General features: G+C 53.8%; 2 protein-coding genes across 2 annotated transcripts; both read left to right on the top strand.

Annotated features, from left to right (window-relative positions):
- Positions 1-3,602: 3,602 nt before the first annotated feature.
- LOC119708440 (neuroepithelial cell-transforming gene 1 protein-like) lies at positions 3,603-15,711 on the top strand. Its single transcript, XM_038154887.1, has 10 exons — positions 3,603-3,759; positions 7,832-7,939; positions 8,647-8,814; positions 9,547-9,609; positions 10,007-10,103; positions 10,211-10,287; positions 11,626-11,883; positions 12,119-12,289; positions 13,060-13,246; positions 13,416-15,711. The coding sequence occupies exons 1-10, from the start codon at positions 3,667-3,669 to the stop codon at positions 13,805-13,807; spliced, it is 1,614 nt and encodes a 537-aa protein (XP_038010815.1). The 5' UTR covers positions 3,603-3,666; the 3' UTR covers positions 13,808-15,711.
- A 4,474-nt stretch (positions 15,712-20,185) lies between these two features.
- LOC119708441 (calmodulin, striated muscle) lies at positions 20,186-21,238 on the top strand. The gene is made up of 2 exons (XM_038154888.1): positions 20,186-20,859; positions 20,992-21,238. Exon 1 carries the CDS (start codon positions 20,375-20,377, stop codon positions 20,822-20,824), a length of 450 nt encoding a protein of 149 aa, XP_038010816.1. The 5' UTR covers positions 20,186-20,374; the 3' UTR covers positions 20,825-20,859; positions 20,992-21,238.
- The last annotated feature ends 211 nt before the right edge of the window (positions 21,239-21,449 follow it).

Raw genomic sequence — 21,449 nt, 5'->3', positions numbered from 1 at the left:
TCTGCAGGCTTCTCCAGGTTTGTGGCCTTCCCTGTGAGTTCATCTCCATCCCTTGGATGGGTTTATGATGATTGTGTCCATCCTGTGGGATGAATTTATGGCGCTCATCTCCATCCCTTGGATGGATTTTTGGTGCTCATCCCCATCCCTGGGATGGGTTTATGGTGGTCATGTCCATCCCTTGGGATGGATTTATGGTCATCATCACCACTTAGGATGGATTTTTGGTGTTTATCTCCATCCCTTAGGATGGAGCTCATGTCTATCACCTGGGATAGATTTGTGATTCTAATCTCCATCCCTTGGGATGGATTTGTGGTGCTCATGTCCATCTCTTGGATGGGCTTATGGTAATTATTTCCATCCCTCAGGATAGGTTTATGGTGCTCATCTCCATCCCTCAGGATGGATTTATGGTGTTCAAGTCCATCCCTTGGGATGGATTTATGATCATGTCAGTCCCTTGGGATGGGTTTATGATCGTGTCCATCCCCTGGGATGAGTTTATGATCATGTCCATCCCTTGGGATGGATTTATGGTGCTCATGTCCATCCCTTGGGATGGGTTTATGATCATGTCCATCCTTGGGTTGGGTTTATGGTGCTCATGTCCATCCCTTGGGATGGGTTTATGGTGGTCATGTCAATCCCTTGGGATGGGTTTATGATCATGTCCATCCCTTGGGATGAGTTTATGATCTGTCCATCCCTTGGGATGGATTTATGGTGCTCATGTCCATCCCTTGGGATGGGTTTATGATCATGTCCATCCTTTGGGATGGGTTTATGGTGGTCATGTCAATCCCTTGGGATGGGTTTATGATCATGTCCATCCTTTGGGATGGGTTTATGGTGGTCATGTCAATCCCTTGGGATGGGTTTATGATCATGTCCATCCTTTGGGATGGGTTTATGGTGCTCATGTCCATCCCTTGGGATGAGTTTATGATCCTGTCCATCCCTTGGGATGGGTTTATGATCCTGTCCATCCCCTGGGATGGTTTCTGGTGCTCATCTCCACCACTCAGGATGGATTTTGCCCCCAAGGCTGTTGATGACCCGTACGGATCCAGCTGCCACACAGAAACCATCCCAGCCCAGACTGGGCCAGCTGGGAACTGCTCCTCTCGGGGAGTTGGTGGCTCTCAGGCCTTTCTCCAAAGGCAGGGCATTTCCCAGGACACAAATCCGTCTGCGTGGCCCAGAGCCAGCCCTGGAGCTCTGTCCCATCAGGCCAGGAGCATTGCCTCACCGTCACCTCACCTGGGCCTTGCATCACCACGAATTCGTCACCTCCCCCGGTGTCACCGCAAAGTCAGGGATCACCCGTGGCCGTGCCACGTGGGCCTGCCCCGAGGACAACGCAACACCCGCGTCACCAACTGTCACCAAACGCCTCAGATGGCAGCAGGAGGAGCTTTGGGACGTGGGGCACGCCAGGAGTGTTTCAGTGTCACCTCGGTGTGACCCTGCCTCACAGCTCCCCTCGCTCGCGGGTGTTCATCCCCTGTTTTCAGTTGGCCTTCTTCCATCTCCCCGCAAAGAAATGAGCTCCTGAATCTTTAGGTCGAGTTTAACAAGGCTTGGTCCTTGGATTTTAGGAGAAAGGGGTTTGAAATCTCTAAAAAAAGATCAATTCAAGGGAGGGTTTGTCTGCTCCTCCCCGGAGTCAGCGTCACTTTGGTGTTAAAAATAGCGAATTTCAGTCATCCAGGAAAGCATTTCTGTGTCTGGAAGAGTCACAGTCTGTCCTTTCAGCAAGGGGAGACTCAGTGTGTCCTGAATTTCTGGGAATCCTCAATGTCCTGGCCTTGCATGGCAGAGGTTAAGTGGCTGCAGATTTGCCGAGAGAAGCAAACAAAGCCAAAAATTAAAAATCCAGGGGAGGGAACAGCAGGATTTTCCTTTTTCTCCTCCTCCTGACTCTGAAAAGCGCTGTTTGCAAACCTCCTGCTGGAACCCACCCCAAATTTCTCTCCTTGAAGCAGCAGCTCGGTCAGCACAGGTAGGCAGCCAAATCAACTCAAGTTTATTTTTACCAGCACAAGAAAGCTTTCATTTCAGAGATTTGCAGCAGCGCCAGGAATAAAAGGACTTGAACAAACAAACACAAAATCCAAACCCTTTGCAGCTCCAGCCGGGCCTGCCGAGACAGGCTCCCCTGGGAGAGCAGGGGGAGAGGCTCAGCCCAGCCCCAGAGCTGTGCCAGCACGACTTTAAAGCTCAGAGCAGACTTAAAAGCACAGGTCTAGACAAGAACTAATATTTTTTTAAACATTTTGCAGCAGCAAAGGTTTTATATACTCCGGCGTTGGCAAGGAGAGCTGCTGTTAAAAGGAGGTTGTCCCACCGTGCTGCAAGTGCCAGGAAAAAACATTAAAAATGGGGGAAAAAAGCAAATATATGCTTGGCTCTGTGGGATGGGACGGCCTCTCTGCCCTCCTTGCAGCAGAGTCTCCTGGAGGTCCCGTTTCTCACAGAATCCCAGGGTGGGTGAGGTTGGAAAGGACCCCAGTGGGTCACTGGTCCCACTCCCTGCTCCAGCAGGGCCATCCCAGGGCACAGGGCAGTGTCTGGGAATGTCCCCAGGGAGGAGACTCCAGCCCAGCTCTGGGCTCTGCTCAGGGGGCACTCAGGGCTCTGGGCTCTGATCAGGGCAGCACTTCTGCCCCACATCCAGGGGGAATTCCTGGCCTCAGTTCCTGCCCATTCCCCTGGTGCCATTGCTGGATCTGGAGCAGAGCCTGCTCCATCCTTTGGAAGCTCCTGTGGCCATGGATCCCATGGATGGGCTCCTCAGCCGTGTCTTCCTGCCCTGCAGAGCCTGCTCCATCCTTTGGAAGGACCATGGCTGCTCCATCCTTTGGAAGCTCCTGTGGCCATGGATCCCCATGGATGCGTTCCTCAGCCGTGTCCCTTTGGGTGCTCCTGGCCATGGATCCCCATGGATGGGTTCCTCAGCCGTGTCCCTTTGGGAGCTCCTGTGGCCATGGATCCCATGGATGGGCTCCTCAGCCGTGTCCCTTTGGGAGCTCCTGTGGCCATGGATCCCCCATGGATGGGCTCCTCAGCCGTGTCCCTTTGGGAGCTCCTGTGGCCATGGATCCCATGGATGGGCTCCTCAGCCGTGTCCCTTTGGAAGCTCCTGTGGCCATGGATCCCATGGATGGGCTCCTCAGCCGTGTCCCTTTGGGAGCTCCTGTGGCCATGGATCCCCATGGATGGGTTCCTCAGCCGTGTCCCTTTGGGAGCTCCTGTGGCCATGGATCCCATGGATGGGCTCCTCAGCCGTGTCCCCCTGCCCTGAGCACCCCCAGCTCTCTCAGCCTCCCCTGGGCTGGAGATGCTGCAGGCCCTGAGCCATCCTCACATCCCTGCTGTGGCCCTGCCCCAGCAGCTCCAGCTCCCTGCTGTGCTGAGGAGCCCACAGCCGCACACAGCACTCGGAGTATTTTCGGGAGAGGTTTTTTGGGAGAGTTCTGGAGGAATTTGGGGCTCCGGGAGGCTCCGCAGTGCCCCGGCCACCGGTGGGGGCGTGGCTTGTCCTTAATGGGGCGTGGCTTGTGCGCGCTGGCCCCGCCCCCTGCGGTGAGGTCGGGGTGCGGCGCGCGGCGGGCGCAGAGCGCGATGAGCGCGGGCTGAGGGCGGCTCGGGGCTGCCGCGGCCATGGTGGCGCACGACGAGCTCGGCGGGCTGCTGCCCATCAAAAGGACTATCCGCGTCATCGACGCGCAGAACCAGCATTTCAGGGAGCAGGAGGTGAGCGGAACGGGGGCTGGAGAGGGGGGAAAATGGGGTTTAGTTGAGGGGAGAGTGGGGAGGGGGAGCCCCCTCAGCTTCCCGTTTCTCCGCGTCTGAGGGGAGGGGGCGAACCGGGCAGAGCGCAGGGTAGCCAGCGGTTTAAAAAACTCTCTATGTATGTTTAAGCTCATCTCTATGTGTACATATATTTTATGTGTGTAGATATATAGATATATATATGTATATATTTATATGCAATATATTTAAGCTCATAGCCCCCAAAGAGTGGGACCAGGCAGCCACAACCGATGTCGGCGCCTCACCCAGCGATTTGTAAACTCTATATATGTTTAAGTCCACGTATATGTACATATCTTTTTTAGATGCACTTTATCTACATGTATATACGATACAGATACATCTGTATTGATTATAGCCCCAAAGACTGAGCCAAAACCAATCTCGGTGCCTCACCTGACCCCGCTCCCCGCAGGTGGCTTTTCATTAAAAATTCCTCTGTTCTCATTTAAAAATCGCCTGTTTCCATTATAAAGTCTCCTGTCTCTCAGCGCTCTTTCCACTGACAGGATTTTTCCTAAATAGGTGCCTATTTGCTGCTTAAACCTTAGAGAAGCCCCTGGTGGGGTTTGCCGGCCCTTTGAGGTTTGTTTGATGGAAGTATTGTTATTTTGATCGCGTGTTGTTATGCAGATGGCAATAACTGCGCTCCTCGTAGGTGTTCCCCAGCCTCCTGCTGCGACAGGAGCAAAAGTTCAGCAGCCAGGTAGGGCCCGGCAGCCTTGGGCTGGGTTTATTGCTCAGATTAGTGGCGAGATGAGGTGGAAAAGTTAAAAAAAACAAAACAAGGCGTCTCCAGACATGGCTGGGGTTTGAGGGCTCAGCGCCGAGTCACCAACCTCAGCAAATGCCGCCTTTGCAACAGCCAAACTTGGGCAATCTCATTGTGCAAAAGGGAAACCAGATGTTGCGGGAGAAATAACATGAACCAGAGCTCTGGGAGGGGAGTAAATCGCCTCTGATTCTGAATTCTGGAGTGAGCCACACTTGTGTCTGAGTCGGGAATGCGCTGTTGGACTTGGGAATGCTCTGATTGTTCATCTTGAGGCTCAGCAAGCCCCTTGCGTGTGAATCTTCCCTGGAGGTGGTCAGGTGGTTGATGATTTCTGGCAGGAATTATTCAGGCTGCTGACTAAAATCCCTTTTTTGCTGAATTGGCTCGGGAGGAAAAGTTTCTGTCGTGCGTGGTTTTGCCATTGCTCACCGTGTTTGCGTGGGGCTGCTGTGGAATTGTGTGTGGCACGTAGGAATCGCACTCGAGCAAGGGATCCTTGTAAAAACCACTAATTATTACCCAGCACAGGGGAAAGGTTGTGGGCGTGCTGCTGCAAAAAAAAAAACCCTTGCTCAAAAGTAATGCCCGGGTTTCTTTCCAGCAAGGTGCAATCTTTTCGTGAGTTAACCTGCACTTAGAAGCACTTGAAGGAATTTCAGGGGTGTGAAATCTCGCCTGGCACGAAATTAGCCTTTAGTGGCTGCTCTCGTGATGTATTAATTCACTTTTAATAAAGAGTTCTCTGGAAAAATAATATTTCCTGATGGAGCTGTTGACCCCGCTGGGGTTTTAATTATTCCCGAGCGCTGTAACACCCCTGGATTGTTACAGAAACCTCCCAGACTTTATTGTAATCTGGCTCCTGTGAGGAAGACGGCGTGGAGACAGGAGAGTCATTGTTTGCAAGTACAGAGCTAAAAAAAAACCCCTCCCGAGCCCGAGTTATCCGCAGTATGAGCCGCCCCGGGTCTCGGCTTACACCGCGCCGACCCCGGGCTCCAGCACCGAGCTCAGCCAAGGGGGAGTTCCCAACGCAGGGATTTTATTTTCCTCCTCCCTGCTCTGGATCAAACGATCTTCAGGAGGACAAGAACAACCAGATGGGTTTTTTTGGCAGTCGGGCCGTGTCTGAGGAGCGCTCAGACACAAAGTGGGATGATTTTTTTTTTTTTTTCCTCCTTTAAGAGAAGAAAAATGGCCTTTTGCTGGGCTGAGCTCAGGAATCCCTGCTGCCAGCCCTTGGGCACGTGCGCGTGTCACTTCAGCCGGCACAGATGTGCAGGGAAGGCATTCCCACATTCCCACATTCCCACACGGCCCCGGGCTCCCGGCCCTGTCACTGGATCTCTGCAGAGCTGCAGCGCTGACCCCTCGCCAGTGACCTGCTGCAGCCTCCCCGCGGCTCCAGGTTTCTGGCTTTTCATTTGCAGTGTCACATTTTGCTTTTCCAGGCTATTTTTGTCCCTGGCCTTGCCAGAGCTGTGGGTGGCTTTGTGTCTGCATCTTCCCTCCTTCAGTCCTGCACTTTCCTAAGCTTCTCTAGGCCCACATCCCTTTATCCATCCTGCATTTATCCTGAGCTTTCTAGAGGTGAACACCTCCCTTTTCTTCCTCTCAGGAACATCTGCAATAAATTAAACCTTCCTTGTTGTCTTTGAGCCTGGCCTCACTTTCCAGCCTTTTCCTGGCTGTCCCTGTCTGGAGCTCAGTGGAGGAGTTCCTGGTGTCCCACTTGGAGTTCCCGGTGTCCCACTTAAACCCAGCTGAGGATCCCGTGATCGAGGACACTTTTACAGCTTTTCTCCATTTTTATGGTACCCTCCTAACTCTGACATTCCCCGAACGCTTATAGCGCAGCTTTGTGCTGTGCCAAGAGCTCTTTTCTTCCTGCACGGCTCATAAATTGTTTCTTTTCATGTTCCCCCCCTGCAAGTTTGAAGGCTGAGCTCAGGGTGAGCTCACCTCCTCCTCCACCTCCTCCTCCTCCTCCTCCTCTATTGCCCAACGCCGCGTGTGGGCAGGGCCCTGCTGGGGTCGAGTTGCTGAAATCAGATCTTACACACACGTAGCTTTTGTGCTGCTTCAGTCTTCATGACTGGAATCCAGCTCTGGGTGTTCCCATTCCCCTTTTTTTTTTTTTTTTTAGTTTTGTTTTCAGCATTTGTCGCTTCTGAGCGAAGGGTTTGGCCACCGAGCGTGGCTGGGAATGGAAACAGCCCAGAGCTCGTCCTCAGCAGCCTCCATAGCCTTTGAAAGAGTACAGATTCAACAATAATTAACCAGTTTTAACGAGATGAACCCAAATTGAGGCTGTTCTGCTTCCCTGTCCTGCTCTGAGCTTCGTGCTGAGGACGAGTCACGTCCAACCCTGTGCCAGATGTTTGGGAGCACCGGGACAATCCTGCAGCCCTTTCCAAGCCTTAACTCCAAGCCCATCTCTTCCCAGCTTCCCCCTGTGCACACCTTTCCTGCCCAGCCCTCACCACACAATATTTTTGATGTCGAACGCGTCGAGTTGCCAACAGAACTCTCAAAACTGAAGCAGCGGGAGCTTTCCAGGGGCGTTTCCTCTTTCTTGGCAGCGTTTGGGTCAGGACAGACTTGAGCTCCGGGCAGGGATTAGCGGTGGAGAAAAGCAGAAGCTCCAACTTTCAAATCTAAACAACGTGTAAGAAAAATTGCAGTCGTTGCAGGAGGTGGGGGAGAGCAGGGAGGAGGAGGAAAGTTTGCAAACTGCAGGATTTCAGCTTTATCTGTGTGCCTGTTCCTCGCAGGAATGTTCAGCTTGTGGTTGTTTGCTGGTTGTTAAAGGAGCTGTGCCGGGGCCCCGCTGCTGCCCTGCTCTCCAAAATAAAATGGAAAAACACATTCTTTCTCCAGAGGAAAAGATGAGAAAATGGAGAAGCAGATCGCAGCTCCTTCTTTAGCTGCCACAGAGTGTCAGAGAACACTTTAATCTATTTCTGTTCAAAGCATAACAGTCCCTGCTGGAGCCCTATTTTGAATTCTCACTCGTGTTCTCTCACCTCTTTTAACACTGGGCAAAAACCTCTGCAGTTTAATTGCAGCCTTAAAGTTCAGACAAATATTTATAGCCTTGAAAGATGAATGGCTGCTTCCAAACACTCTCCTTGCTGTGTTTGCCACTCCTTAAGTGGGTTTATGCTTTTGGAAGCGGCCCGAGACGTTTCCGAGGGAGGCACAGCCAGGACAGTTTGTTCTCTGCTTGCTTTGCAGGAGCCAAGCACTAAACGGGTCCGGCCTTTAGCACGAGTCACCTCCCTGGCCAACCTGATCTCTCCTGTCAGAAATGGGGCAGTTCGACGCTTTGGGCAGACAATCCAGGTAAAAACAGAGCAAAACCTGGAGATTCGGGCGAGGCCTTGGTTGGATGGGCTGAAACGGGCACCCCGTGGGGTTTTGGGGCTTCTCTTGGAGCTCAGTGTGAACTTTCTTGGGCCTTGGGGCTGGAAAGTGCTGCCTCAGGAGTGCACGGGTGTAAAGGGCTGTACAAACAGGTTCAGCAGTAAATACAATCAACTGCTCCAGATAAAGAGCTGATAAACTGCCCCCACGTGTGCTGCAGCGTGATGGCACTGACCCTGCTGCCCAGCACGGGCACGGCAGCTTTGCCAGGGAGCTCCGTGCTCTCACCTGCAGATAACAGCACGTCTGGCTCTTAGGAACCCTGCAAAACACCAGGGCAAAGTTCAAGTGGCTTCTCATTAACCTCTTCAGAGCAAGAGTTACGATCCTTGTTTATTTACTTCCTCATAGCTTGGAAATAGGGCCAAGCTTTGCCTTCCCATCTTCCTCCCCAGCGGATCCGTGCAGGGAGAGGGGCATGGAAAACCTTGCCAAGCTCCGGGCTTTCTCAGCAGCTTGATTAAAGCTTTCCTTTATCTGAGGAAAAGTGTCTGGGTGTGTTTTCCTGCCCTGGATAAACCCAGGAGGATGAAGGATTGGGAATGGGATGGATAATCTAATACTCCTGAAATGTTGGCTCTCCGCGTTTGTTTTTAATATTTTTCTTGGTTTTTTAATCCCTGCAGTCGTTCACCCTTCGCAGCGACAGCAAATCCCCTGGCTGTGCCCAGAAGTCATGCAGCAGATCTGCTGCTCCTACTCCCCCCAAGAGAAGGAACAGCGTCCTTTGGTCTGAAATGTTGGATGTCAACACGAAGGAATCCCTGAGCACCAAGGAAATCAAGCGCCAGGAGGTAACTGCCCCTGGAAAACGGGACTGGGAATGACAGACGAGGCCTTTTGTCCCTTCCCTTGCTGGGAAAGGAGTAACAACCTTTGGGCATGAGGGCTGCGTCTTCCCATGCACCTAAACCTAAGATTTATGTCTGCATCAGCCATGGGAAAAGGAGGATTCCACTCTGGAATTCATCTCCCCAGTGCGACCCTTTGGAGATGCCAAACTTTCCACGGCATTCCTGAAATCCCAGCCCCAGCCCCGCTGGCTGCTCTGCAGCTGCCCCAACCTCAGGTTCCTCACAGAGCCAGCTGTCTTTCCCCTGAAGCTCCTGACAATTGGTTGGAAGCCAAGCAGCAAGGCCTTGGCTTGCCTTTTTCCTGGAGTTCTTGGACAAATCTTCTGGAGACGGCACAGGAGCCGCCGGAAGCCGCCTGGGATTTGACCTCTGCGGTTTCGGGGGTTTTGTGTTTGCAGCCTCGCCTGGCTAAAAGCAGTGATTTAAAAGGCTCTAGTATTTAATTTGGCTCGTGCAGGGGCCGCCAGGGCTTTCACACACTTGGAAGCAAAGCTGCTTTCTCAGGGCTAGGGAAGCAGATTTACTCAGGGTTGTCATGCCCAGGTGCCACCGAGGGATTGCGGTGGCCAAAGGCCTGTTCAGGGCAGGCTGTTCATCATGGCAGCTGAAAGGCTCTTTCTGAGAAAGACTGGGACTCAGAATAACTCTGGGTGCTTTCCCCCTTCCTCCCAGGCCATCTATGAAATGTCCAGGGGAGAGCAGGACCTGATAGAAGACCTGAAGCTGGCCAGAAAGGTGAGTGGGATTTTTCCTGCAGTCAATGACGACATTCCAGGGAATAATGAGGGGTTTTTTTGCACCTGCAAACATGACGTGGGAGCTTTATCAGCCCCAGAACCCCCAGTTTGAAAGCTGGCCCAGAAAGCTGACGTGAGCACTGGGCCAGCACTGGTGTGATCGCAGCAAACCCAGCCATAAAAGGATTGTGCAGAGCTGCGTGGGACTCCCTCTCCCAGCTGGGAATAGTCCAGACAGGAAAATGCTTTTCATTTAAGTCCTCCATACTTCACACTGAGTGAATATTCTAGCATCAAATCAGTGTTACTCTTTGTGTTGCCTTCACTTCTTTCACCTGATAAATCAGTTTAAATCCTCAGCTTTGAGGCACATTTGAATGTATTTTATTTGGCAGGCCTACCACGACCCCATGCTGAAACTCTCCATCATGTCTGAGGAGGAACTCACCCACATTTTTGGGGACTTGGATTCCTACATTCCTCTGCATGAAGGTAAGAGCAGCTGGGTGGTTTGTGCTCGCTAGGATTTAACCTCCCTGCTTTCTCCTGTTACTCGTTAGGGCATTGGTGCAATTCCTCTTTCCCTGTTTCCATTCCAGACTTACTGGCAAGTCTGGGAGAAGCAACAAAACCAGATGGAACAGTGGAGCAGATTGGGCCCATCCTTGTGAAGTGGGTGAGTTCAGAACTTGGGATCAACAGGCTAAAGCTGAGATTAGAGAACATTTAAAGGCAGAAGCTGCAAAGCTCTGTGGCTTCAGTGGCCATCAGTGCAAGACTGGAAGGGAAATCCTGGCAGTGCTGAAAACAATGGGATTCTGGCAGCTGGAATTGACCCCAATTTCACCCCAGAGACTTGGAATGATTTGCTGATTTAGGGTTGAAACGTCTGTGTGTCCTGGACTCTTTGTCCCAGTGTGATTCCAGAAGTGTTATCCCTGCTAATCCCAAGCACTGGGAGCTTCATGGGCTCCGTGTGCTCATCCAAGCACTGGGAGCTTCATGGGCTCCGTGTGCTCATTGTCCTCACAGGATCCAAGCACTGGGAGCTTCATGGGCTCCATGTGCTCATCCAAGCACTGGGAGCTTCATGGGCTCCATGTGCTCATCCAAACACTGGGAGCTTCATGGGCTCCATGTGCTCATCCAAACACTGGGAGCTTCATGGGCTCCATGTGCTCATCCAAACACTGGGAGCTTCGTGGGCTCCATGTGCTCATCCCCCTCACAGGATCCAAGCACTGGAGCTTCATGGCCTCCATGTTCTCATCTGAACACTGGGAGCTTCGTGGGCTCCATGTGCTCATCCAAACACTGGGAGCTTCATGGGCTTCATGTGCTCATCCTTCTCACAGGATCCAAGCACTGGGAGCTTCATGGGCTCCATGTGCTCATCCAAACACTGGGAGCTTCATGGGCTCCGTGTGCTCATTGTCCTCACAGGATCCAAGCACTGGGAGCTTCATGGGCTCCATGTGCTCATCCTCCTCACAGGATCCAAGCACTGGGAGCTTCATGGGCTCCATGTGCTCATCCGAACACTGGGAGCTTCATGGGCTCCATGTGCTCATCCTCCTCACAGGATCCAAGCACTGGGAGCTTCATGGGCTCCATGTGCTCATCCAAACACTGGGAGCTTCATGGGCTCCGTGTGCTCATCCCCCTCACAGGATCCAAGCACTGGAGCTTCATGGCCTCCATGTTCTCATCTGAACACTGGGAGCTTCGTGGGCTCCATGTGCCCATCCAGACACTGGGAGCTTCCTGGGCTTCATGTGCTCATCCTTCTCACAGGATCCAAGCACTGGGAGCTTCATGGGCTCCATGTGCTCATCCAAACATTGGGAGCTTCATGGGCTCCATGTGCTCCTCCTCCTCACAGGATCCTCCCTTATCTTTTTTATTGGGAAAAATACCCCAGTGAATGCTGTAGAGCTCCATGAGTTTGCCGTGTGAGTGACATCAGCTTTTCCCACAGGGAATCTGACTCCTAAATCTCCTCTGTTCCCTGTAGTTACCCCGACTCCACGCCTACAAAGGCTACTGCAGCAACCAGCTGGCAGCCAAAGCGCTGCTGGATCAGAAGAAGCAGGACAGGAGGGTTCAGGATTTCCTGCAGCGCTGCCTGGAGTCTCCCTTCAGCCGCAAGCTGGACCTCTGGAGCTTCCTGGACATCCCCCGCAGCCGCCTGGTCAAATACCCCCTGCTCCTCAAGGAGATCCTGAGGCACACTCCCAAAGACCATCCCGATATCCACATCCTGGAAGAAGCCGTGAGTGATCCTGATTTGCTTGTTCTGACCCCAGGATGTGATGTGGGAGCTCCAGAAATCCTCCTTAAACCCTCAGCAGTTCCCAGGGGGGTTTTCTCGAGGGGCACAGATCTGTGACAGGGAAAGTGAGGGATCAATCCGTGTGGATTACAACCTTTGGAGCTGTAAAGGAGCACAAGCAGAGGTCACCCAGGGAAGCAGCTAATCCCTCTTAATCATTTGTTTGGGTTTTCAGATATCCATAATCCAAGGAGTCCTCTCTGACATCAACCTGAAGAAGGGCGAGTCTGAGTGCCAGTACTACATTGACAAGCTGGAATACCTGGATGAGAAGCAGAAGGATCCAAGGATTGAAGGCAGCAAAGCTTTACTGTGCCACGGGGAGCTGAAGAATAAAAATGGACACGTAAGTCCCTTGTTTTTCACTAATTAATTCTCAAACCTTCCCTCAGAGCTGGTTTAAACTCCGAGCAGGACTGGGAGCCTTCCATCCATAGGGATAGTTTGGATATTGGATAAAAGAGCAGAGGAAAATCTCTTCATTATCAGCCTCGCTTCAGGGTGTAAGGGAAAGTTTCCTGCTGACAGCTCCACAATTGCCTTTGGGAAGCTGGAAAATCATTAGCACAGAATGCCCACAGCAAGTGCTCTCCATCCAGAGGGATTTCCTGCCACTGTTTACTTCCCAGTAATGCTCTGACATTCCCCATTAGGAGCCCTGGCTCTTCCAAACAAAAGGGCTCCTGCAAAAGCCTGTTTGGTTTGGGCTGGGCTGCCTGGAGTTTATCTCCCACCCACTGCACTCCAGGCTTTGCTGCCTTTTGTCCTGGTTTCAACCTCAAATCTTCTCATGTTTTCTCTGTTGATTGGGTTGTTTTGGGTTTTATTTGTTGTTTAATTGGCTGTTCTACTCCTGCACACGAGGCATTCCATGCACACAGGAAAGATACGGCTCCTAATCATCCTATCCTGGGCATCTGGGAATCATCACTCCCTTTCTAGGGATCAATAAAATAATAAAGCTGATGTAATCCTGGTGTGTGCCAGACCTTGGCATTGTCACCGGAGACTCTGAAAGTTATTGTGGGTGAAACTGCAGATAAGGTGGCCTTGAATCCCACAGGATGTGTGACCTCATGGGATACAGAGTGAATACTGGAATGTTTTCCCTTCCAGAAGCTCTACGTCTTCCTCTTCCAAGAAATCCTGGTGCTGACACGGCCGGTGACCCGCAACGAGCGCCAGGCGTTCCAGGTGTACCGCCAGCCCATCCCTGTCCAGGAGCTGCTCCTTGAAGACCTCCAGGATGGAGACGTCAAAATGGGAGGCTCCTTCCGAGGAGCTTTTGGAAATTCTGATAAAGGTACGGATCCAATCAGCTGTGAATTCAGAGCTGGGGCTTGGATTAGAAAACATCTTTGTCTCCCTGCTGGATTTTTGGGTTTTGGGGAGGTTTTGTTGGGATTTCAAACCTACCAATGGAATCCTGAAATGTCAGCTGGGAGCTGATCCGCTTTTCCCTTTATCCCCAGCCAAAAACATCTTCCGAGTCCGTTTCCAGGATCCCAGCCCGGGCCAGTCCCACACGCTGCAGGCCAACGACGTCTTCCACAAGCAGCAGTGGGTGAACTGCATCCGCACGGCCATCGCCCCGTTCCAGAGGAACATTCCCGCCGCCGAGCTCAAGGAGCTGCCAGAGCTGAGCGAGGAGTCGGAGGAGAACAACCCCTCCGTGCCCAACGTCCCGGCCCAGCAGCGCCACTCGGGAACGTCCGAGATGGAGCTGGATGAGAGCGCGGCCGAGTGCGCTTCCATCCTGGACTCGGAGGAAGCCAAAGGGGTGAAATCCCACAGAACCTCATTTGGGCACAGAAAATCCAGGGAGAAGCAGCTCAGCGGGAAGCGGAAAGAAACGCTGGTGTAAGGAGGAAAAGGATCCCTGGTGCCACCCTGGGGGAAAACTGTTAATTTATAAATAATTCGTGTACATTTTTGTACCGGGAGCGCCTTCGGAGCCGCTCCGCGGATCAGATCCTGGGTTTATGTTGGAATGGCAGCTACTGGTGTGCAGTTACTGTTGAACTGGGGTCTGTTTTTACACTTTGAATCCATGAGGGGTTTCCAGAACCCTCGTGGCAGATCTGAAGAGCAAATCTGGTTCCTGGAAGTTTTCCACAGCCGTGATGGAGGATGGAAAATAGAGCGGAATTTTGGGCAGCACCGGAGATTTTGATCAACACTGCAAAAGTCCTTTAGAGGACTCAACACCTGAAGTCACTCTGGTGTGTGGTTATGGTAATTCCTGCAAATTTGCATGTTCCAAAAGGAAAAATCCTACAAAAACAGACCCCAAGTTCAACAGGTTCTCAATCCACCTACTGGAATCTTTGATCTCTGTGTGTCCTTTGTACATTCCTCTGTCTCACTCTTGCATCCTGCCAACTATTTAATTTTTTTATTAGTTTGGTTTCGAGTTTGGGGGTTGGGATTTTGGGGTGGTTTTGTTGGTTTTTTTTTTTGTTTCCTTTGATTGGTTTTTTTATTTTTGTATTTTTGTTGCTCAGACTTGGCATTTCCTTTCCAGTACTTGATCCTTCATGCTCCGAGGGGCGATGTCCCAGCTGTCCCTCACATCACCCCAGAGCAATCCACGGGCTGGGGGGAGACACTACTGAAAGAGAACTGCTTTACTCTAGGGTGTAGGAAGGTTGTAGGCACGTTGTAAAGGGTTTGGGGAGCAGCGAGTAGAGGGGTAGTAGGGAGCGAAGGTAGATTCCGTGTTTTTGTTGCCTTTTGGAAATGAAACGCTTCCCAACGGGAAGCAGGACTTGGAGGCAACCAAGGGCTTCTTGCATGTGGTAGAAAGGTAGAGGAGAGGAAGAGCTGGAGGTGTGAGGAGAGGAGGAGGAGTGGTTGTAAATACTCAGGGTGGCAGCACTGCCATCTTCTAGCACTCCAAAGATCCAGGGAAAATCCAGGGAAAGACCCAGCTTGGGAATGGCGCTGCAGAGCGTCGTGGGAGGCAAAGTGGTGACAGCTCTGAGAGCAGCAGGGTGTCCCTGAGATCCAGGATGGGGGAGTGGGATCCTGCAATCCCTGTCACTGAGATCCAGGATAGGGGAATGGGATCCTGCAATCCCTGTCACCTGAGATCCAGGATAGGGAGTGGGATCCTGCAGTCCCTGTCACCTGAGATCCAGGATGGGGGAGTGGGATCCTGCAGTCCCTGTCACTGAGATCCAGGATGGGGGAGTGGGATCCTGCAGTCCCTGTCACCTGAGATCCACGATGGGGGAGTGGGATCCTGCAGTCCCTGTCACCTGAGATCCACGATGGGGGAGTGGGATCCTGCAGTCCCTGTCACCTGAGATCCAGGATGGGGGAGTGGGATCCTGCAATCCCTGTCACCTGAAATCCAGGATGGGGGAGTGGGATCCTGAAGTCCTTGTCACTGAGATCCAGGATGGGGGAGTGGGATCCTGCAGTCCCTGTCACCTGAGATCCAGGATGGGGGAGTGGGATCCTGCAGTCCCTGTCACCTGAGATCCAGGATGGGGGAGTGGGATCCTGCAGTCCCTGTCACCTGAAATCCAGGATGGGGGAATGGGGTCCTGCAATCCCTGTCACCTGAGATCCAGGATTGGGGAGCCATATTCTGAAATGCAGGCTTGGGGAGCGGTGACCCCACATCCAAGGATTGTCATTGCCTGTCCCGTGTGTGGCTGGGAACTTTGGGAACGGGCAGAGGGTGTACATAGACACAGCGTGTGGTTCTCTGTAAATGTTGTACAGTTTCCAGTGCCAAGTTCCATTAAATTCCTGACAGCCTCTCCTGCCTCATCCGAGTCCTGCCTGGGAGGGAGGGATGTGTCCGTGCTCGGGAGCTGGCTCTGGGTACAGATGGATCTCTCCAAGCTGAAGCTCCAGGAGGAATCCCTGTCCTGCCATGATTCTTCTGTGTCCAGGCAGGACAAGCTGGAATTTTACAGCCCCGTGTCCTGTTGTTCTGCTGTGTCCAGGCAGGACACGAGCCCAGCAGCTGAGTTCAGGACTCTGCTCACTTCCTCAGGGAAAGGGAGCAGTGGGATTCTCCTCGCCCACGGAGAAGATCCATCCCCATCAGCAGCAGCGTCCTCATTTAGTGAATGTTAAATCCTTGGGAAGGGGATTCTGCTGGACTGATCCCAAGGAAGCTTCCAGGGAGTTGTACCAGGATAAATCCATCCAGTTTTCCCAAAAACTTCCCGCCTGGCCTTGCGTGGGTTGTCCAGGCTTGGCTGCAGCTCCAGCAGAGCGATCCCAGCTCCAGGCTGGCCCCACTCCCCCAGGAGGGAAGGAGCAGCTCGGCTTTAGGGACAGCGTTTACACATTTACAGATGGGATGGCATGGGATCCACGGGATGGGAGATGATGGATGCCAGGATCTCTCCCAGGGAGTGATCCCGGCTCCAGGCTGGCCCCACTCCCCCGGGAGGGAAGGAGCAGCTCGGCTTTAGGGACAGGGTTTACACATTTACAGATGGGATGGCATGGGATCCACGGGATGGGAGATGATGGATGCCAGGATCTCTCCCAGGGCCAGTGATCCCGGCTCCAGGCTGGCCCCGCTCCCTGGGAGGGAAGGAGCAGCTCGGCTTTAGGGACAGGGTTTACAGCTGAGCCCTGACCTCTGAAGCTGATTTGATCCAGAGGGAATTCAGCCCTCGCCGAGCAGGGGGAAGCTGGAAAAACAGCTCGTCCTGCAAAAAAAAAAAAAACCATCAGTGAGCTGCTGGAGCACAGGGAGAGGAAATCCCATGGATTGTCTGCTGGGCTGGATCTGTGTCTCCTCATCCTGCTGCCGACAGCAAATCAGCCAAAATTCCCTTTGGAAGTAATTCCCTTTAAATAATTCCCCTCAACTCCTGCTGGTTCCTCTCCCTGCTCCGTCCCTCTTGCAGGAATGTGCAGCCGTCTCAGCCCTCCCTTCTCCAGACTAAACAAGCCCTGCTCCCCTGCATTCCTCCCATGGAATTCCATGGGATCCCGGCTCTCTCCGTGCCTCTGCTGAGCCAAGACCCCCCATCCCACGGGTGTGAACCCCGGGATACAGCAGGATGGAATCTCGCAAGGGCGGAGGGGAACCTGTGGTGACATCCCTGTGCCAGGAAGGGACTGGGAACGTGTCGTGCCCAGGGATGTGGCACCTCCGCCCTGGGTAAGCAGCTCCCGGATCCGTGTTTGCCCTCGGGATCCACCCAGCTCCGGAGCGCAGCCCACGCCTCCAGGGTTTCCAGGTGAGACCTTCCCGGAGCCGGGATCGGAACCGGGGTCACTGTGGGGTGGACTCCTCTCCAAGAATCCCCACACCCCAATCCCACCTCTTCTCCACAGGGATATCAGGGATCAGGGTCCCTTCGCTCCAGCTTTAGGAGCTGCCCTTCAGCTCGCCCTTGGATTCGGGAATCTCTGTGGAAGAAAAGGCTAAAACAAACCACCAAATCCCAAATTTTACTCCAACAGCACCGAGACCCTCAGAGCCATTCTGGGATCAACCCCGAGCCCACCCTCTCCAAAATCCCATTTTCCACACTAAACCTCAGTGTAGCTCTTTCCGGGATTTGTGGAGATTCCTCCCCATCCCCGCAGCCGCTCCTGGGATCGCTCTGGGCTCGTGCAGGGACACGGGGGCCCCACGGAGCTTTCCCTGTCGGAGCCGTTTCCCTCTCCACCTCCCAACTTTCTCTTTTTCCATGAATTCATCCCCCTCCCACCCCCTGCCGTGTCTGCAGCTGCAAACCCAGACACATCTGGGCTGGCGCTGGCAGCCGAGCCGCCTCGGGAGAATCCAGCTGGAAGCTTTCCACCGCCTGGATTGGGGGAATTTTTCCCCCCTACCCCGGATTAGGCCCCTCAAAGCCAGACACCGAGCCTGGAAAACTCCGTGTGAGGCTTTAACGGGGCCCTCCTTCATCAAAGCACCAACTTTTCCAGCTCCAGGTGGAGACATCCCGGGAAATTCAGCTGCCAAAATCCGGCGGCAGCGGCGGCTGCATGCTCCCGACCCCTCCATGGTGGTCTCCCCTTCTCTGTCCTGCCCCGCAGCCCACCCCGGACGCTGTGATCAGGCCATAAATCCTGGGATTGGATGGGCCAGCAGGAAGCTTTATTGGGATAATTATCCTGATGAATGAGGTGCACTCAAGCACAGACAAAATCAAGGGCTGGCTTTGACCTTCTCCTGAAAATTGATGTAAGGATGGGATGGGATTGGATCCATGGGATGGGATGGGATCCATGGGATGGGATGGGATGGGATGGGATCCATGGGATGGGAGATGGTGTGTGCTGGCAGTGGGTGCTGGTCACAGGGATGGAAAGGAATGTGATGGGATGAGAGGTGATGGGTGCCGGTCATGGGAATGGAATGGGATGAGATGTGATGGGTGCTGGTCATGGGCTGGTCATGGGATCCGTGGGATGGGTGATGGGAATGGAATAGCATGAGATGGGATGGGATGGATGTTGGTCATAAGGAGGTCATGGGGAGATGATGGGTGCTGGTCATGGGGACGGGAAGGCATGGGATCCATGGGATGGGATCCATGGCATGGGATGGGAGATGATGGATGTTGGCAATGGGTGCTGGTTGATGGGATGGGATGGGAGATGGTGCCTGCTGGAAGTGGGTGTTGGTCAGAGGGATGGAATGGGATGGGATGGAATGGGAGGTGATGGGAGCTGGTCATGGGGATGGGATGGGATGCTGGGATCATGGGATGGGATGGGATGGGATGGGATGGGAGATGATGGATGCCAGCAATGGGATGCCAGTCACAGGGATTTCATGGGAAGGAAGCAGCAGATTCCAGCTTTGATCCTCATCAAGGGCCACCCCGGACAGCACAACCCCTCCACCCTCAGCCAGGTGACACAGGGGACCCCAAATCCCATTTGAGCCCCAACCCCTCTGCCACAGTTTGAACCAACACCTGAACCCTCCCAGACCTCCAAACCCCAGTGATCTGTCGGGATTTGCTTTCCCATGCGGATCCAAGCCAGCTCTGCCTCCCCTGGGCTCTTCCCGCCACTTTGGATTGGATTAAATCTGGAGCAGAGCAGCGAGTGTGGGCAATCAGACAGATAATTAGGCAGCAGCTCTTGCACAGGAGGAGCTGCCAGGGCCTCCCCTCCCCGAAACCTCTCACCAGACAGGTTCCCAGCACGGTTCCCACAATTCCTCCCGGGAACTGCAGCATTCCACACACCCAGAGCTTTTTCCATGCGAGGTTTTCCCCAGGAAGGCGATGCCCTCCCGGATTGATCCCACCATTCCTCAGGTGTCCCTCAGTTGTCCCATGGGCTGGGTTTTGGTTTGTGCCCTTCCCTCCAAATCCCACAGCTGGAATTCCTCACTGGGTTAAACTGGGATCAACTGGTGCCGATTTCCTGTAGCTGAGAAAGCCAAATTATCTTCTGCTGTGGAACTTCCGAGTCCAGCAGCTCCTTGATCCGGCTGGTGAAGGTCACTGGACTGTTGTGGGCACAGAGCAAAGAGGGATGGATGGAATCCATGGATGAGATGGATGATGGATGGATGGAATCCATGGATGGATAGAGGGATTGATGGATGCAATCCATGGATGAAAGATGAATGGATGGGATCCATGGAGGGATGGAGGAATGGATGGATAGAGGGATTGATGGATGCAATCCATGGATGAATGGATGGGATCCATGGATGGAGAATCACTCCCTCATTTGTCACTGTCTCCTCCTTTACACCCTGAGTAAGAGATGAGTAAACCCAACCTTACAATGGGGAGATCCCTCAGCTCACCCCTGAGCAACAGGGCAGGACCCCACACCCCTGCCCCGGTCCAGCCCCACGTCACCACCCTGGATCCCACCCCGGAGGAGGCCCCGGAGGTGACTCAGGGCCCCGGCAGCTCCGGGCAGGAGCGGCAGCTCCGGACAGCCGGGATCTGCCAGGACCTGCACGGGGGATCCTCCCTCAGCGCCTTTGATGTGCTGCCAGCACCGCCTGGGGCGGGGGAGACTGGGGGGGGACCCCTCCAACTCCTCTGTACAGCTCCAATCCTCTCCAAAATATCCCTAAAACTGGGAAAATCCCGTGTGTCACCCCCACTGCGGCCTCCCCCCAAAACCAGGGAGCCACAGCCCAAATCCCTAATTAGGGCTTTGCTGGGATCTGGCCCCCCAAAACCAGGGAGCCACAGCCCAAATCCCTAATTAGGGCTTTGCTGGGATCTGGCCCCGTGAAATGCCACCGTGGGAGCAGCGGGGCGAGAGCCAGGGTGGCCCAAGGGGGTTGGGTGACTCTTCTTCCCCAGCTCCCAAACCTTCTGGATCCATTCCCATTCCTGCCTCTTCCTGCTGCTGATGCAGGGAGAGGCACCGGGAGGGAGGAGGCTCCATCTCCTCCTCCTCCTCCTCCTCCCTGCCTGGCCGCGGCGTGCCGGGGCAGAGCCGCGTGCTGGCGGGAGGCACCATGGCCGAGCGGCTGTCGGAGGAGAAAATCGCGGAATTCAAGGAGGCTTTCTCCCTCTTCGACCGCGACGGCGACGGCTGCATCACCACCAGGGAGCTGGGCACCGTCATGCGCTCGCTGGGCCAGAACCCCACCGAGGCCGAGCTGCAGGACATGGTGGGCGAGGTGGACGCCGACGGCAGCGGCACCATCGACTTCCCGGAGTTCCTGTCGCTGATGGCCAGGAAGATGAGGGATACGGACAGCGAGGAGGAGATCCGGGAGGCTTTCCGGGTTTTTGATAAGGACGGGAACGGCTACATCAGCGCGGCGGAGCTGCGGCACGTCATGACCAACCTGGGCGAGAAGCTGACGGACGAGGAGGTGGACGAGATGATCAAGGAGGCCGACTGCAACAACGATGGGCAGGTCAACTACGAGGAGTTCGTGAGGATGATGACGGAGAAGTGACGGCCCCGTCGGCCACCTCCAGCTCCATTCCGCAGGTAACTCCCTGGGGTGCAGCATCCATGGAAAATCCCCACGTCTTGGCTCTCCCTCCCCGTGTTGGCGGTTGGAAAAATTGATTTTTGTGGCGCTTTTTTTTTAATTTTTCCTTTTTTTTTTCCCCCCCATAGGGAACAGAGGTTGTGGTGGTTCTCCCCCAGCCCCTCCGTCCCCTCCCACCTTCTCCAGGCTGGAAAAATCCTCTTTTATCCCAGTCGGAGCGTCACCAACCGGCGTCTGCATCGGATGTGGGATGCAGATGGATTTGGGGTCCCCATGGGATGTCTCGTGTCTATAGATATTCCAGAGGCCACTGAAAATTCCCCGACATCCCTGAGTCCAATAAAAACGTCCCCCCACATCCTGGTGGCTACTTCGTTCGGCTTCTCCTTGGGATCCCTGCTGAAAAGTATTCCCTCAAATCATCCTGGTCAGGCTCAAACCCCTCCTCATCTCCATCCTCTTCCCATTCCATCCCTCTTCCCAAAAAGCTGGAAAGATGCTGGAGACCAGGATGTGGCCATCCCCATCCCGAATCTCATCACTTTTGGGATCTGTCTCCACCCCCAGGATCTCAGGGGTCCTTTTC

Source organism: Motacilla alba, chromosome 1A (genome assembly GCF_015832195.1).
Source record: "Motacilla alba alba isolate MOTALB_02 chromosome 1A, Motacilla_alba_V1.0_pri, whole genome shotgun sequence".
Taxonomy (NCBI): Eukaryota; Metazoa; Chordata; class Aves; order Passeriformes; family Motacillidae; genus Motacilla; species Motacilla alba.
This window is presented reverse-complemented; position numbering and strand designations above follow the sequence as displayed.

Coding starts and splice junctions, on each gene's coding strand:
- LOC119708440 (XM_038154887.1), top strand. CDS start 3,667: ATGGTGGCGCACGACGAGCTCGGCGGGCTGCTGCCCATCAAAAGGACT. Junction 7,940..8,646: donor GCTTTGGGCAGACAATCCAG/GTAAAAACAGAG, acceptor TAATCCCTGCAG/TCGTTCACCCTTCGCAGCGA. Junction 10,104..10,210: donor CTACATTCCTCTGCATGAAG/GTAAGAGCAGCT, acceptor TTTCCATTCCAG/ACTTACTGGCAAGTCTGGGA.
- LOC119708441 (XM_038154888.1), top strand. CDS start 20,375: ATGGCCGAGCGGCTGTCGGAGGAGAAAATCGCGGAATTCAAGGAGGCT.